Below are 14,199 nucleotides of genomic sequence, written 5' to 3' on the forward strand. Positions count from 1 at the left end.
ACTTCCATGAAAAACGACAGCCAAAAGCCTTGAAAAAGTCCTATATATGGGATTCGAGACTCACAGAGTTATCACATAACCTGCTCAACAGTCGACGACAATAGCGTGTCAGCACACGAAAGATCTGAGTAGTCAAATGTGCGCTTCATTAACACTCGAGTGTTCTATGTATATTCGCTCTAAAAAAATGCAACGCTTTTCCAGTCACCGGGCTCGACCATCTACCCAATATTGAACTCGTCCGCGCCCGTCATCAGCATCATGCCCTTCTTTCTCAGGAGGCTCCTCGCCGCGCCCTCGTTCACCGGCTGCTCCTGGTCGTCGTTCTTGGGCCCCGGCGCATGGCCCTTCTTGCCGCCCTTGCGCACCTTTCTGTCGATACCGGAGCCGACGCCCCGCGGCGGCTCGCGCAGGGCGTAGCTCTTGGCGGTGTGACCCAGGTGTAGCTCTGCCATGTTAAAGTGACCGCGTTCTTCCTTGGTGTGCGTCGCGTAGGCGCGGATGTGGGACTTGAAGCCGTTGCGGGCCAGCTCGAGGCGCCTGGGGTCCTCGAGCAGGCGCTGCTCCAAGTGCAGCTGCATTGTCTCGGCCTTTTCGTGGTATGTCTGCCCCTCGGTCAGCTTGGCCGACGTCTGGACCGGGAACTCGAGCTTGGACATGAGTCCCTTTTGGAGGATCGCCTCGTAGGAGTGCGCGGTGGGGGTGCCCGAGGCGCGCAGGAGCTCGACGTAGCCCTCCTCGCAGCCGGGGAGCAGGAAGAGCATGGCCTCACCGGCGCGACCGGCACGAGCAGTTCGGCCTATACGGTGAATGTGGTCGGCAAAGCTAAAGGCTGGATCGTATTCGATGACGAGGTCCACGGATGGAATATCGAGACCTCGCGAGGATACATCCGTCGTGATCAATACCGAAGGCAGCTTGCAAGCGGAGAATGTGCGCAAAGTGGCTGATCGGACGGATTGAGTAAGGGAACCGTGCATCCTGTGTAGGATGACCTCGGGGCTAGCTTGAGAAGTGAGGTATGCTGCTCTGGCCACAGTTTTGGAGACTGATTCCAGGTCATTTGGTTGTGCTGGCGGTGCTTCGGTGTCATTCGGGTTCCGCAATAGTTCGTAGTGAAAATCGACGGCATCGGCGCAGGACATGAAGACGATTACCTTCATCGTATGCCCTTTGCGAGAGAATATGGATTTGAGATAGCAAGCGAGGGTGACTAATCTGAGCTTCGCTGGTACGATAACGTGGGATTGATGAAGCTGCGCAGGAGCCTTGTGCTCAATGTTCTCGTCGGCGGTCATCTCACCCTTGTCGGCAGAGAGAAAAACAGCATCGGCCAAACTCATCTCGCCCAGCTTCTGCACATTCATTTTCATGGTGGCGGAGCAGAGAATCGAGACCCGGCGGTCAGGAAGTGTGGCTAGTGATGTTCCGTTACTGGTCTCCTTGGCTATCTCAACGTCACGAAGCGCGTCAATCGTCTTTTGAAGATCGTCCTCGAATCCAAGATCCATCAGCCGATCGCCTTCGTCGAGAATGAGCCATCGGACGGTCTCGAGGCTCAAGGCCTGTGTGTTGTCAATGTGATCGGCCAATCTACCCGGTGTGGCGACCAAGAAGTTTACGCCCTTGCGGATGCGCGCCTTTTCTGCCTTTTTGGACTCGCCACCAGTAATGGCCGTCGAGACGAGCCAGGGGAAGGGCCTGATGAGCTGTTCGAGGACCGTATGTGTCTGCTTGGCCAGTTCGCGGGTCGGCGCCACAATGATGGCAAAGAGGCCGGAATCGCGGTGCACCTGCTTGCCGTCGTTTTGCGCGCTGAGCTGCAGCACGCGGTGAAGGATGGGTAGGAGATATGAAAATGTTTTTCCGGAACCGGTCTCGGCCTGCACAAATGCGTCGGCGCTGCCGGTAATCATGTGCGGAATGACTTTTTGCTGGATCGCAGTCGGGCGCTCCAGGCTCATCTTGCTGAGCTCCTCGACCAGTCGGGACGAGAGTGTGAGTGTGCCAAAGTTGGCCACGTCGGCGAGCGGCGCGTTGGTAGGGGTCGGGGCCGACCACTCCTCGTCCTCAAAAACTGTTTTCTGCTCAGGATTGAAGCTGAAGAGACTCGAGACCACTTGCTTGGTGCCCTTATTGCCGCTGCCGGGGCCATTTCTGCGGCTGTCAAAAGGTGGCCTGAGCCCTCCGTGCTCGATTTTGATATGACTGGGTCGGGTGTTTGGTTGGTGGTTGGCGGCAGGCTCATCACCTGCGTCGGCTCTGCGGCGTTTAAAAGGTCGGTTGGAGTCGTCGAAGCGCTCCCTAGGATCCCTCGGAGGGCGTCGCGCGGGCGGGCTACCGTCTGCACCAGGAGGTCGAGCGCCTCGCTCAGCCTGTTTTCTGTCTCGCCAACGACCGCCTTTGAATTTGACCAGGGGCTTTATGGGAACGCTCCCAAAGTCAAAGTTTAGTAGCATGCCATCGTCCGCCATATTTTTAGACAGGCGCTCGCGATAGAGTGCCGAAGGTCGTTGATCAGTATGTGTCTGGCGACAGGGAATGGTGGCGGGCGGTGATAGTTTTTGACGACTTTTTTCTGGGTCCCCTTCCCCGATAAGATGGATAAGATAACCCTGCCAGCAAGGCGTTTCCATCTCACCATAATGGTCAAGAGGATGGGACTACATCTGGGCCAGTGCAATGCATGCGGCTTTGGAGAAAACATTTTTATTGGATTGTGAGCTTCTTGTGCCATGGCTGGGCGACGGTGACGGCTTAGTCGAAGCCCTAGTGTAGCTGAAGCACGAGCAAACATCAACCTGTCATGTAATTTGTATGCATCCAGGCCATATGCGCATTCAGGATGAAGCCCCCCCAGATTCAAAGAGACCTGGCTGCGTCAATGGGCAGGGTAAGAATACCAAGCTAGGGAGCCGAGCTGACAGCCACGAAATCAAGCGCTGCTTTGGGCTGCTGCGCGATCGGGCGTTCGAGGACAGATATGGAAATCGGGGTCGGCCAGAGAATCTCGGGCCCGGACAAGTATTCATGACCGAAAGGTGAAGAGCTAGTAACAAAGCAAAGCCCTACGAGTCCAGCCTATACCGGTTTTGCGGGTGATGCGATGAACGGACCGGCTGTTACTTTGGGCGGGCAACCTTGTGCCGCTCCGCTCCGCAGCATCCGCAGGCCTGTGAGGCTTTTTGACGGGACATTTTCGTGGGCGCAGCCATGTGACAGCGAAAAGCTTGCAACGCAGCGAGTCCACTAATAAATGAAATGCTGACGTTGACGACAGGCGCGGCTTAGCCCTGAAGAGGAAATTGTGCTGCCAGTTGTTTCTTTCATTTTTGATAACTAGAGTGGCATACGCCGCATAGAAGCCAGCGTGAAAGGAGACGTGGCATTTCGTACATTTCGCACATCAACAGCCACTTGCATTTTTTTCACTCATTTCTTAGCCCTATCTTCCTATCTTCGAGAGTCAGAACATGCTATAAATATATTTGCTGCGCGCCGACGACAATGAGGAGCCTGGCCGAGTCGCCACTCTATTGAATCAGGACTGCGGATCTAGGTGTCTCTGATGCTACGGGAAAAGAACTGAGTGTAAAACCAATGAATGATGGTGGATATGTTATTTGCAATGTTCATTTCGTTCTTGTCGCGGCGTGTGGACCATTCTGCCCCTTGATGGTCGCTCGCGTGTAGCGGTCCTCGTCATGTCCGGTAGATGAGCCTATTGCTCCAGAGCCCTGTCAGCCGGGCTGAACCAAGACAGGGGTGTGGCAGCGACGTGGTTTCCGGCTTCTTCCACGCACCCATGGCACAAAAAGGAAGAGTTGTCGTAGGTAGCTAACTAGTTACCTAGTTACCTACTAAGGTATGTACGGAGTAGGTACCCAGGCGACGCGACAGCTTGGCCTTACTACCTTATTAGTGTTATTAGAGGCAGCCACTGGCCGCCCGCATGGGAATGTGCCAGTCAGCATATTCGATCGATCATCAGGCCGCGACATCAACTTTTCACGTGCCCTCAACGCTCTCCCAGCTTCTTTGAGTCTGAGATGAAGAAGATTCGATTTATGCTGTCGACGCCACTCATTTTACTCGCTGCATCCAGCATCATAGCATCTTGACCCGGAGCTCCTTTTCCCTGGGTCACAGCAACACCAGAATGTTCTATTTTCTGCGATGGACAACGGGTATTATATGGGGGCGCAGGGGTGCTCTCCAGCGGCCTCAACGGGCTTACCGGCCAAGGCTCCTCGTCTCAGCCTCCCAGTTCCAACAAACGTCCACTAAGAAAATAAGTAAACATAATACTAATAAATAAATGAACTCCAGGGAAAAGAGACAAGATCCAGTGCGGCGGGGCTATACCTCGAGAGCCCTTGAGTCATTCCGTAATGCCCCATAGCTGCACCCTAACGGTCCCGAGCACCCACTTGCCACATCTTGGCCACCAATCCACAGCTGCACAGTCCTTTTGAAGCCTGTATCCCGGCGGCATTATGCCTTTTATCCCCGCATCCCTTCCTGCTCTAGCGCCTCTGATGGCCTACGTTAGTGTCTTGCTGCCCTGTAAAGCGCACTTTTCACGGTCCCATCACGCTGTAATTCGCCTCATTCACTGTAAATCATAGTGCTGCCTCCCTTCTCCCCCCTTGAATGCCTGGACATTCATCTACCCCCGTTGCCCAGGCCGCATTTCTCTCTCAGCTTACACATTTTTTTCCAAACCACAAAACACCAAATCCAACCATCGTGTGCTGGCCCATACATTCTTTTTGAATTCAAGGGTCTCAGCAATTGGACGCAAACACTTTCGTTTACGTTCAATTCCTTCATTATATACATACGCCGAATTACCACCATTTAATTATTCTTTCCCCTATCGCGCGTTTGTTTGACGGCCTTGATCGCTGTCAAATGAACCTGCAATCGCATATAGCTACATCCCTCGTGAGTCACCTCACCACCAATTTTTCTTTGCGCGCGCAACGTGCCGCCTTTCGGCTACCCGTCCAACGGCCCCGCTAACTTGTTTAACAGCCCTCTCTTCCCCTACCTTCCTTCTAAATGCCCATCTACTCCAACCTCTACTCGAATTTCATCCGCCAAGGATCCCAATTCGCAAAATCCATCACCTCTCATGGCTACGCGCAGTCCGTCGTAGCCGCCACCCACCCTCATGTTCTAAACAGCCAGAACCGCCCCGTCTTTGCGCGGAGGCACACCAACAGACAAGGACGTTTCGCTGCCTTCCAGCTTAGTTCTGCCTTCCACAGCGACCGCACCACCGCCACCCTTCTTGACCACCGCCTTGCCTTCAACCATGGCGGCCTCGATGCCTACTTTGACGCTCTGAAGAAGAAAGAGGCCGCTGGCGAAGTTGAGAATGAAGAGTGGGAGCAGTACGAGTTCCCCAAACTTCTCGAGTGGAAGCCCGATGCCGACGCCGTTCTCACAAGCGAAGATGCCCTCGCCCAAGCCAGCGAGCACGATGCCAGCGCCCAGGCAGAGACCATTCCCCGACCTATGACGCCGGAGGAGGCTGCTGCCCTCGCCCATATCGACGCTGCTCTCCAACTCGAGATCGAAGCTCGCCAGACCCGTGTCGAAGACGACGTCGCCTCTGTACACTCGCGCGCCGCTAGCCCTGTGCGCATTTCCCGCAGTGCCACTCCTGTCGACCCCCAGTCCCAGTCTTACGCTGAGCACTTGCTCAAGCTATCCTCTGCTGGTCGCCATGCTGAGATCCCTGCCGTCTTCGAGGCTATGCTGGCCACCGGCGTCAAGCCTATTGCTGGTGCCTACAACGCCCTTTTGCTTGCTGCTATCCACATCCCCATCAAGAAGATTGAAGTTGTTTCCAAGGCTCTTGATGTGTATGCCGACATGCTCCGTCGTCGTATAACTCCCGACAGCCAAACCTATGACATCCTAGTCAGAATGTTGGCCTCGCGCTGCCTCGAAGTTGCAAGCATGAAGGCCGTGCTTGAGGAGAAGCGTGTGCGGTTCGGCGGCATGGAGGAGCCTGGCAAGTTTATGCTCGCTTCTCATGAGTTCGAGCATGCTATTCTCTGCGAAGATGACAGACTTGATCTTGCCATCAAGCTGTTTGATACCTCTGTTGACGCTAGGACTGCGAAGTTCTCTTCAACCACCTACTCGCAGCTCATCTCTGCTTGCGCCCGGGCTGGCCGCGTTTCGGATATGCTTCGACTCTTTGAGCATATGGAGGACACCCGCACTGTCCCTCATGCCGAGGTTTTCCCCACCATGATCACCGCCTATGCTACAGCCGGCGATCTTATCAGTGCTGTTGAGTGCTACAACGAATACCGTAGCCTCGCTGTTGCCAACGACACCGGCAACTCCACCCTGCGCGATCGTATGGATGCTCAAGTCTACGCCTCTGTCATTAACGCCTATGTCATTTCAGACAAGATTGAGGGCGCCATGAAGTTCTTCAAGAAGATTGTTGATGAGTATGGTGTTCGATTTACCGACATCAAGGATGCTGTCATCAGCACTGGATTTGTCAAGGGCTTCATCTCGCGCGGTATCCTTGAGGAGGCATTGTACTGGGCTCAATCTATTGAGGCACAGGTCCGCCCCCAGGCCTTTGCTCGTGTTGCCATTGAAGCTGCCGATAAGAACGAGGTTGCTACCGCCACTGAAGCTTACAACGGCATTTCTGGCTCCTTTGACATGCTTCAGGCCCCTGCCATGGCCATGCTTGCCATGAGCGTCCGTGAAGGCGACGTTGCCTCCGCCACCAAGTACTGGCACGTTCTCAGCCAACCCGAAGTACGTGCTACGGCCGCCTTCATTGAGCCGACCACCATGTACGCCGTTGCCTTGATTGGCTCCGGCCAGATTGCTGAAGGGCTCGCTCAGTCTGAAATCATGTTCCAGAGGATCAGTGCCTCCGAATCTAGCGCACGCACCGAGCTTGCCGAGGAGATCGAGGAAGGCGTCGACTTCATTGCTCGCTACATGGAGAGCCGTGGCATTACTGACCCCCGTGAGCTAGCTTCACAGGTCTCTAGTGCGCCCCAGCAGGCCATCAGCGCCTCTCCCTTTATGTCCACCCTCTCCGTCTCGTCTTTTGAGGATAGCTTCGATCCGTATGCTCATAACACCGACTTCAAAGGTTCTTCTCTCATTGCCGACGATCTCGAGGGCAGCCATGGCCGCAAGGGTCCTCGCCTGAGTGATGCACTGAACCGATTCCGCAACATGCGCCGTGCGGGCCGCCACCCCCGATACATAACCTACGCCAAGCTCATCTCAGCTGCGGCTAGAGAGGGCAAGATGGATCTGTGCCAGGATATTCTCGGCATGGCCCGCGCTGATGTTCCTCTGCTTGCTCAGTATGCTGTTGTTCGCTACGGCTGGTCTTCCATTCTTGATGCTATGGTCGGCGCATGCCTGACCGTTGGTAACCGTGGTCGTGCTGAGCAGTACCATCAGGAGCTACTGGAGATGGGTGCTGCCCCCTCCGCCAACACCTTCGGACTGTACATCACCACTCTCAAGGACTCTACCAAGACTTTCGACGAAGCCTCCGAGGCGGTTCGCATTTTCCACCGCGCCAAGACAGAAGGCGTTGAACCTAGCTCTTTCTTGTACAATGCCCTGATTGGCAAGCTCGGCAAGGCTCGCCGCATCGACGACTGTCTGTTTTACTTTGCTGAAATGCGCGCTCTTGGTATCAAGCCTACGTCGGTTACCTACGGTACTATTGTCAATGCCCTGTGCCGTGTCAGCGACGAGAAGTTTGCGGAGGAGCTATTTGACGAGATGGAGTCGATGCCCAACTACAAGGCGCGCCCTGCACCGTACAACAGCATGATGCAGTTCTTCCTGACCACCAAGAGAGACAAGGCCAAGGTCCTAGCTTACTTTGAGCGTATGAAGGTCAAGGGCATCGCCCCCACTTCGCACACTTATAAGTTGCTGATTGATACGCACGCCACTCTCGAGCCCGTCAACATGGCCGCTGCTGAGGAAGTCATGGAGCAAATGACTGCTGCTGGTCAGCAGCCTGAGCCTGTTCACTATGCCTCGCTCATCCACGCTAAGGGTTGTGTTCTGCACGATCTAGATGGCGCTCGCAAGATTTTTGACTCGGTCACCGAGAAGAGATCTGTACCCGTCAACGCTAGCCTCTACCAGGCTATGCTTGAAGGCATGGTTGCCAACCACCGGGTGGCCGATACGGAGCCTCTTCTCGCCCAGATGCGCCAGCGTCGGGTCGAGCTTACACCTTACATCGCCAACACTCTGATTCACGGCTGGGCTGCGGAGAGGAAGCTCCCCAAGGCTCAGGCCATTTACGATGCTGTACCCCGAGAGAAGCGAGAGCCTAGCACGTACGAGTCCATGACGCGGGCATTCCTCGCCATGGAGCAGCGTGACGAAGCCAAGTCTGTTGTCAGCGAGATGCTTACCCGCGGCTACCCCAGTGCTGTTGTCAACAAGGTGCTGGAGCTGCTCGGTGGTGGCCAAGAACAGGCTCAGCTCTAAGCTTTTCATGGCGGTGAATGAACCAAAAATTGGTGCATTGGCAGACAGGAGGAAGTTTGTTTATTTTTTCCCTTGATCTTTTTGCATTTTCCTTTGTTTACTTTGGTTTTATAGAAGCCTCTGTGATTGATACCCCATATTGTTGGCATGAAGAATCGTGGAGGGGGGTGTTGTCAAGAAGACCGGAGGCGCGGCGGAATGAGACCGGAGCGGTTCATTTTTAATATTGATATCAACGGCATGGCGTTTTTGGACTTGTGTTCTGATCATTTCTGCACAATCTGGGGCGTTTGACCAATGGATTTGACGGCCTGGTTCTGAAGAAGACAGACAGTGGATAAAACGGAACGGGCTCGGTGTTGCATTTGCATTTCATGGGTTATAAAAGTATCCCACCTATAGACCATCTCCACTCGGCATGAAAAAAGGCCAAACACATTTGACGGCAGCATTGGAATCATAAGCGAGGCGCTTTGATTTTGACAGACTGCCTGTACCACTACTAGTAGATAGCAAATGCCGAAGCAATGCAAACTCACAGCAAGCATGACTCGCATACATGGTGAAAGGGGCTGACTTGCAGAAGCAGTAAGTAGATGGCAACCATGAGAGGGAAATTGTAGTCGCGCAATTGGGATAAGGCGCGAGGTTGGGTTATGAGGCTATTTCGACGGCGGGCGAGCTTTTCGGGTCGACTCCGAGTCCTGCCCCACCTCGACAGACACCGCTCCCACTTCTATTTTCTATTTAACTAGATGTAGAGACGTGAGCTAGTGAGCCATCCTTAGGATCTTTACATGTCCCTCTGCGATACCGTTGGCCTCTGATCGGGCCGCTTGTTTGACGTATTTCAAATCGCGGGACTTTGCAGCATTACCACTCACTTACACCTTGACGACGGCTTTCGCGCCAATCATCGACGAAGCTCCTGAGCCCCTCCTATCCTGCCCCTCATTCCTCATTCCTCATTCCTCATTCCTCATTCCACGACACCTTCCTTCACTGATCAAATCTCATCTACATCAACCTCTAAAAAATGCCGACTCATCCCAACGTAGCCATTTCTGCGCCCGGCAAGGTGCTCCTGGCCGGTGGCTACCTCGTCCTGGACCGCAAGTACACGGGCCTCGTCTTTGGCCTGGATGCCCGCATCAATGTCATTGCCAGCCAGATTCACTCAAGCGCTGGCGTGCAGCTCAACGAGATTGTGGTGGAAAGCCCCCAGTTTCGGGAAGCGCAGTGGCGGTATGGTTACCGCCTTGCGCCAGAGGGGGGTGGCATCAAGGTGACGCAATTGCAAGTGTATGTGTAGGCAAATAGGTTCTTATCGCAACACAAGCCCCATTGCGCAGATGATCTTGACGCGCGCAGATGTACTGACTGGCCATCAGGGGAGACCAAATACGTGCTAACCCGTTTGTCGAAACGACGCTGAGCTATGCCCTGACGTACGCCAACACGGTCACCAGAGACAGCCACGCCCTCAGCCCCAGCCGGCTCATCATCCTTGCCGACAACGACTACTACTCGCAGTCCGCGGCCGCCAATGACACGCATGGCCGGTTTTCCAAATTCGACGTGACCCTCCGAGACGCCAACAAGACGGGCCTGGGCTCCTCGGCGGCCCTCGTCACGTCGTTGACCGCGGCACTGCTGACGCACTACATGCCCCCAGCGCTCTTTGACGTGTCCTCGGACGCGGGCAAGAGGACGCTGCACAATCTCGCCCAGGCCGCCCACTGCGCCGCCCAGGGAAAGGTCGGGTCCGGCTTCGACGTGGCGGCCGCCGTGTACGGCTCCTGCACTTACCGCCGCTTCTCGCCCGCCCTCCTCGACGGGATCCCCGAGCCGGGCGCGCCGGGTTTTGCGGCGCGACTCGTCACGGTGGTGGACGGCGAGCCGTGGGACGTCGAGGTGACGGGCAGCGGCAGCGATCTGCGCATGCCGGGTGGCGTGGCGCTGCGCATGTGCGACGTCGACTGCGGCAGCCAGACGGTGGGCATGGTCAAAAAGGTGCTCGCTTGGAAGGCGCAGGATGTCGACCGGTCGACGCAGCTGTGGGACGACCTGCAGGCGCGCAACGAGGCGCTGGCCGAGACGCTGCGTGACGGCGGGCTGGCGGACCTGCCACAAAAGGTGGAGGACGTGCGAGCACTCATCCGCGCCATGGGTCACCAGAGCGACGTGCCCATCGAGCCGGCGTCGCAGACGGAGCTGCTGGATGCCGTGTCCCGGGTTGAGGGCGTCTACGGCGGGGTGGTGCCTGGCGCGGGCGGCTTCGACGCGGCCGCGCTGCTGATGGATGATGACGAGGCGACCAAGCAGAGGGTCGACGAGTTCCTCGCGCGGTGGAGCAAGGAGAAGAGCTCCAAGGTGAAGCTGCTGAATGTCAAGGGCGAGATGGAAGGCGTGCGAAGTGAAGACCTTGACGTGTACGACGGATGGCTGTCATGAGGGACATGCTAGGCGAAAGAGGAGGGAATACGGTTACTAGGATATAGAGAGGCGAAATCTTGATCGATTGTCAAGTTGAGTAGACTTGTTATTGGTTAAAATAAAATAAAAATGGCAAAATCAACACCAGGCAGACATTTGCCTGTCCTTACTGAGGACATTATGGATAACCGGACCGAGAAAGAAACAACACCAGTTCGCACCATAGATCTAAAAAGGATGATACAAAAGCATCTCGCGACACTTGAAGGACGATGGAAAACTCCGAAACACGAACCAATAACTTCCCAAATTTTCCGAGTACCAAAGACAAGAACAGCCCAACGTACAAATGTGTAGTTGGCTATAGTCCGACGCCGAACCGAATGAGAGACATAGAAAAGGGGATCGTAGTGGCGGATCTGTGAAGAAGAAATGACTCATTCACGTAAAAGATGTGGCGTTGGGAACGCGGCACGTTGCTACCAGACGGGTCGGCGTGCGTGTGTGTAGAGAGGGGTATTTTGGCGGTTGTAGACAAATGTCTGAGATGGCGTCTCCCACGAGGTCATGGACGACGAGGAGCGAGGAATGTACTCGGTGATGCCGACGCGGCTGGCGGTGGCCTTTTCGCGGAGGATGGAGAGCTCGTCGTGAGAGATGCCGGGGAGGGAGACGTCCTCGAGCCTGTAGTCAAAGGGAGCAGACTGTACAAAGGAGATGCTTGTCAGTACAAGATTGATGGAGAGGGGGGGATGGAAGACGGCAAGAGGGGGAGACGTACGATTTCGATGCCGCGCTTGGGCTGCTTGGAGCGGCGGTGGAGGAGCGTTTGCATGCGCGAGCAGAGCGTCTTGATGTTGTCGCGGACCTGCATCTCGGCGGCGAATCCGGATGACATGGAGAGCAGCTTCGTTGGAGTATGTTGCGTGTGTAGATGACGAGGACGAAAGCTTGTCGATGGTGGATTGAGATGATAAGGAGAGAGAGTAGTCGAGCAGAGAGACGAAAAGGAAAAAAAAAAATGAGATAGAGGCAATGCAATATAGAAAGTCAAAGAAGCGTGGTAATGACTTGGTTGGTGCGTATCTGTTTGCGACGAGGGCGTCGGTGCGGTCCAACAGGGATCGTGCGTGTGTGTGCCTGCGCGTGTTGCGACAAATGAAGGAAAGCCGGTAGAGCGTTTGCAAGGATGAGATTTTCTCTTTATGAAAAGAGACGAAGCGTACCAAAAGGGAATCGTTGACTGGTTACCAAATGACCCCGTGCCGGCCTTGGGCTCGTGAATTCCAGTGGATGAGATGGTCTGGAACAAGCGTATCGACGAATGAAAATGTGGATGGGATCTGATTGGCCACGACACACGGAGAAAAAAAGATAATGGTGGAATGTGGAATGAGCGGCGAGTACAAAGGCGATGCTGCCGTGTGAGAGAGAGTGAGGGTCCTCGTCTATAGTAGTCGAGTTGTCGATTGGATGAAACAATGCAAGTGCCGCGACGGGTTGGTGGTAGCTGTAAGCAAGTTGCACTGCCTCACGTTCGGTATGAAAGGAGAGTCGAAATGGATTTGTAGGGGAGGAAAGGAGTCCAGATGGAACAAACAAGGTCTGTTGAAACAAGAGGAAGCGAGCGCGTAGTCGATGACGAGACCAAGAACGAGAAAAATAAAAAAATGAATGGACTAGAGAATGATGATTCTCTGACAAAAGAAGAAACGAGGGTGAATAAGTGGGTTAATGTATATGCGCGCGTGTATGTGCCTGTTGTGGAATGAAGACACTGATGAGTTGTGAGAGAGAGTGAGAGTGAGAGTGAGAGAGAGGAGGAGGAGGAGGAGGGCGGCAAAAGGGATGATATACAAGTTTGCAAAGCGTGAGGATTTTTGGGTATTTTATTAAATGCTCTTGCCGCGAAAGCATACGGAAAACATGACTCTGTCCTTCTCCGCCCTTGCCGTGCAGTAACCCCCTTGGTGCTCCTTGTATCACCATGGGTTTGTTCACTCTCAAGGGAAGGGAAGGGCGAAAAAGCCAGGGCGTTGGGGTCTTTGCGCGGCCGACGACGAGGCGCAATTGGGGGTGTGTGTGAGGGGGCTAATAACTCTACTGGGATCTTCTCTCTCCCTTTCGAGACGCATTCTTCAAATTCCGCGGCGGAGCTCCCCCCCTCCCCCCCAGGCCTGCAAACCCTGGCTCTGGCAGTCCTGATTTGTCTGTGCACCTCGTTTTACAATATGCAAGGTCCGGCCGGGGAGGGGGTCCCTTCGGGCTGTGTCCGTTCTTCCGGAACGGCGTCCCCGGCGCGTAACAACAGGCCAACTAACCGCTGAATGGACCAAAGTAAGCAGTCGTCCCAGTCTTCTCTCTTTGGTGTTTCATCAAGTCGCCCCGGCTAGGATCTTGTCACAGTCAACGATCGTCGCAAGGTGGGCTTTGCTTTCTCCTGCAAGCTGGTTACCAGGACCACTTGTACCAGTCTCCTGGGTTCGGCACAGCGGCGCCGATCAAATCCCATCCTTGGAGGCTTTTTACTCTATTCACGCCCCCTGGTACAAGTACGTACGTACGTACCACCCTCCCTGGCTCGCGACATCAAATCACCGTCACCGTTCGGATCGTAAATGTATGCCGGCGACAAACCCAGAGGAAGGCTTGCACAAGATCGATTTGCGTTTCCCCCCTCCCCTTCCCTTTCCGTCACGCCCACCGTTATTGGCACAAGTGGGCGCCTCGTTCATTCTCGCGCCCGACACCAACAAATCAATCCATGGTGGCCTTGGGCAGAGGCGCGACGCCCAATATTTGTCTCAGTCCAGCCTCTCCTGTTCTGTCATCCGATTTCACGGATTTTGTGTCTCATCACGGAAAGATGGCGCTAAAGGGGAATTTTATGTACGAATTAGTATTTCTAATATGGTATATGCAAGATGCAAAGCACGGAGTACTCGGTAAGTTACTCGGTCCTCCTTCTCAATTCCACGTATGGAGTTCTCGCCAGCGTCTCGCCTCGTGAGGCACCTTGGACATGTCCTTTGTATCACCAGATTTCACAAGCCCGCCCATTTCGCGACGCGCCAGCGAAACACATGTGATTATTGTTGCTCCACGATGTAATGAGCTCCCATACTGGAGTCGCTTGCTCTCGGCTCCAGACGTCAACAAGTACAAAAAAAAAGGCCTTGTTCCCGATGCCACGACGGAACATTGTCCTTTTTGGATGCATGGTCCCGACTTCCAAGGCATGTT

The 14,199-nt window shown here is 54.7% G+C and overlaps 4 protein-coding genes across 4 annotated transcripts; 2 read left to right on the forward strand and 2 right to left on the reverse strand.

The window, feature by feature from the left end:
- Positions 1 to 221: 221 nt before the first annotated feature.
- On the reverse strand, positions 222 to 2,474 carry CCM_05378 (DNA/RNA helicase, DEAD/DEAH box type; the record flags this gene model as incomplete). The annotated part of the gene is made up of 1 exon (XM_006670522.1): positions 222 to 2,474. The coding sequence occupies one exon, from the start codon at positions 2,472 to 2,474 to the stop codon at positions 222 to 224; it is 2,253 nt and encodes a 750-aa protein (XP_006670585.1).
- Positions 2,475 to 5,064: 2,590 nt separating this feature from the next.
- CCM_05379 (pentatricopeptide repeat protein) lies at positions 5,065 to 8,520 on the forward strand (the record flags this gene model as incomplete). The annotated part of the gene is made up of 1 exon (XM_006670523.1): positions 5,065 to 8,520. One exon carries the CDS (start codon positions 5,065 to 5,067, stop codon positions 8,518 to 8,520), a length of 3,456 nt encoding a protein of 1,151 aa, XP_006670586.1.
- Positions 8,521 to 9,556: 1,036 nt separating this feature from the next.
- On the forward strand, positions 9,557 to 10,974 carry CCM_05380 (phosphomevalonate kinase; the record flags this gene model as incomplete). Its single annotated transcript, XM_006670524.1, has 2 exons — positions 9,557 to 9,822; positions 9,912 to 10,974. The coding sequence occupies 2 exons, from the start codon at positions 9,557 to 9,559 to the stop codon at positions 10,972 to 10,974; spliced, it is 1,329 nt and encodes a 442-aa protein (XP_006670587.1).
- Positions 10,975 to 11,435: 461 nt separating this feature from the next.
- Positions 11,436 to 11,854, reverse strand: CCM_05381 (uncharacterized protein; the record flags this gene model as incomplete). The annotated part of the gene is made up of 2 exons (XM_006670525.1): positions 11,436 to 11,660; positions 11,738 to 11,854. The coding sequence occupies 2 exons, from the start codon at positions 11,852 to 11,854 to the stop codon at positions 11,436 to 11,438; spliced, it is 342 nt and encodes a 113-aa protein (XP_006670588.1).
- Positions 11,855 to 14,199: the final 2,345 nt, after the last annotated feature.

The sequence above is a fragment of the Cordyceps militaris genome, assembly GCF_000225605.1.
Source record: "Cordyceps militaris CM01 unplaced genomic scaffold CCM_S00004, whole genome shotgun sequence".
In the NCBI taxonomy this organism is placed as follows: domain Eukaryota; kingdom Fungi; phylum Ascomycota; class Sordariomycetes; order Hypocreales; family Cordycipitaceae; genus Cordyceps; species Cordyceps militaris.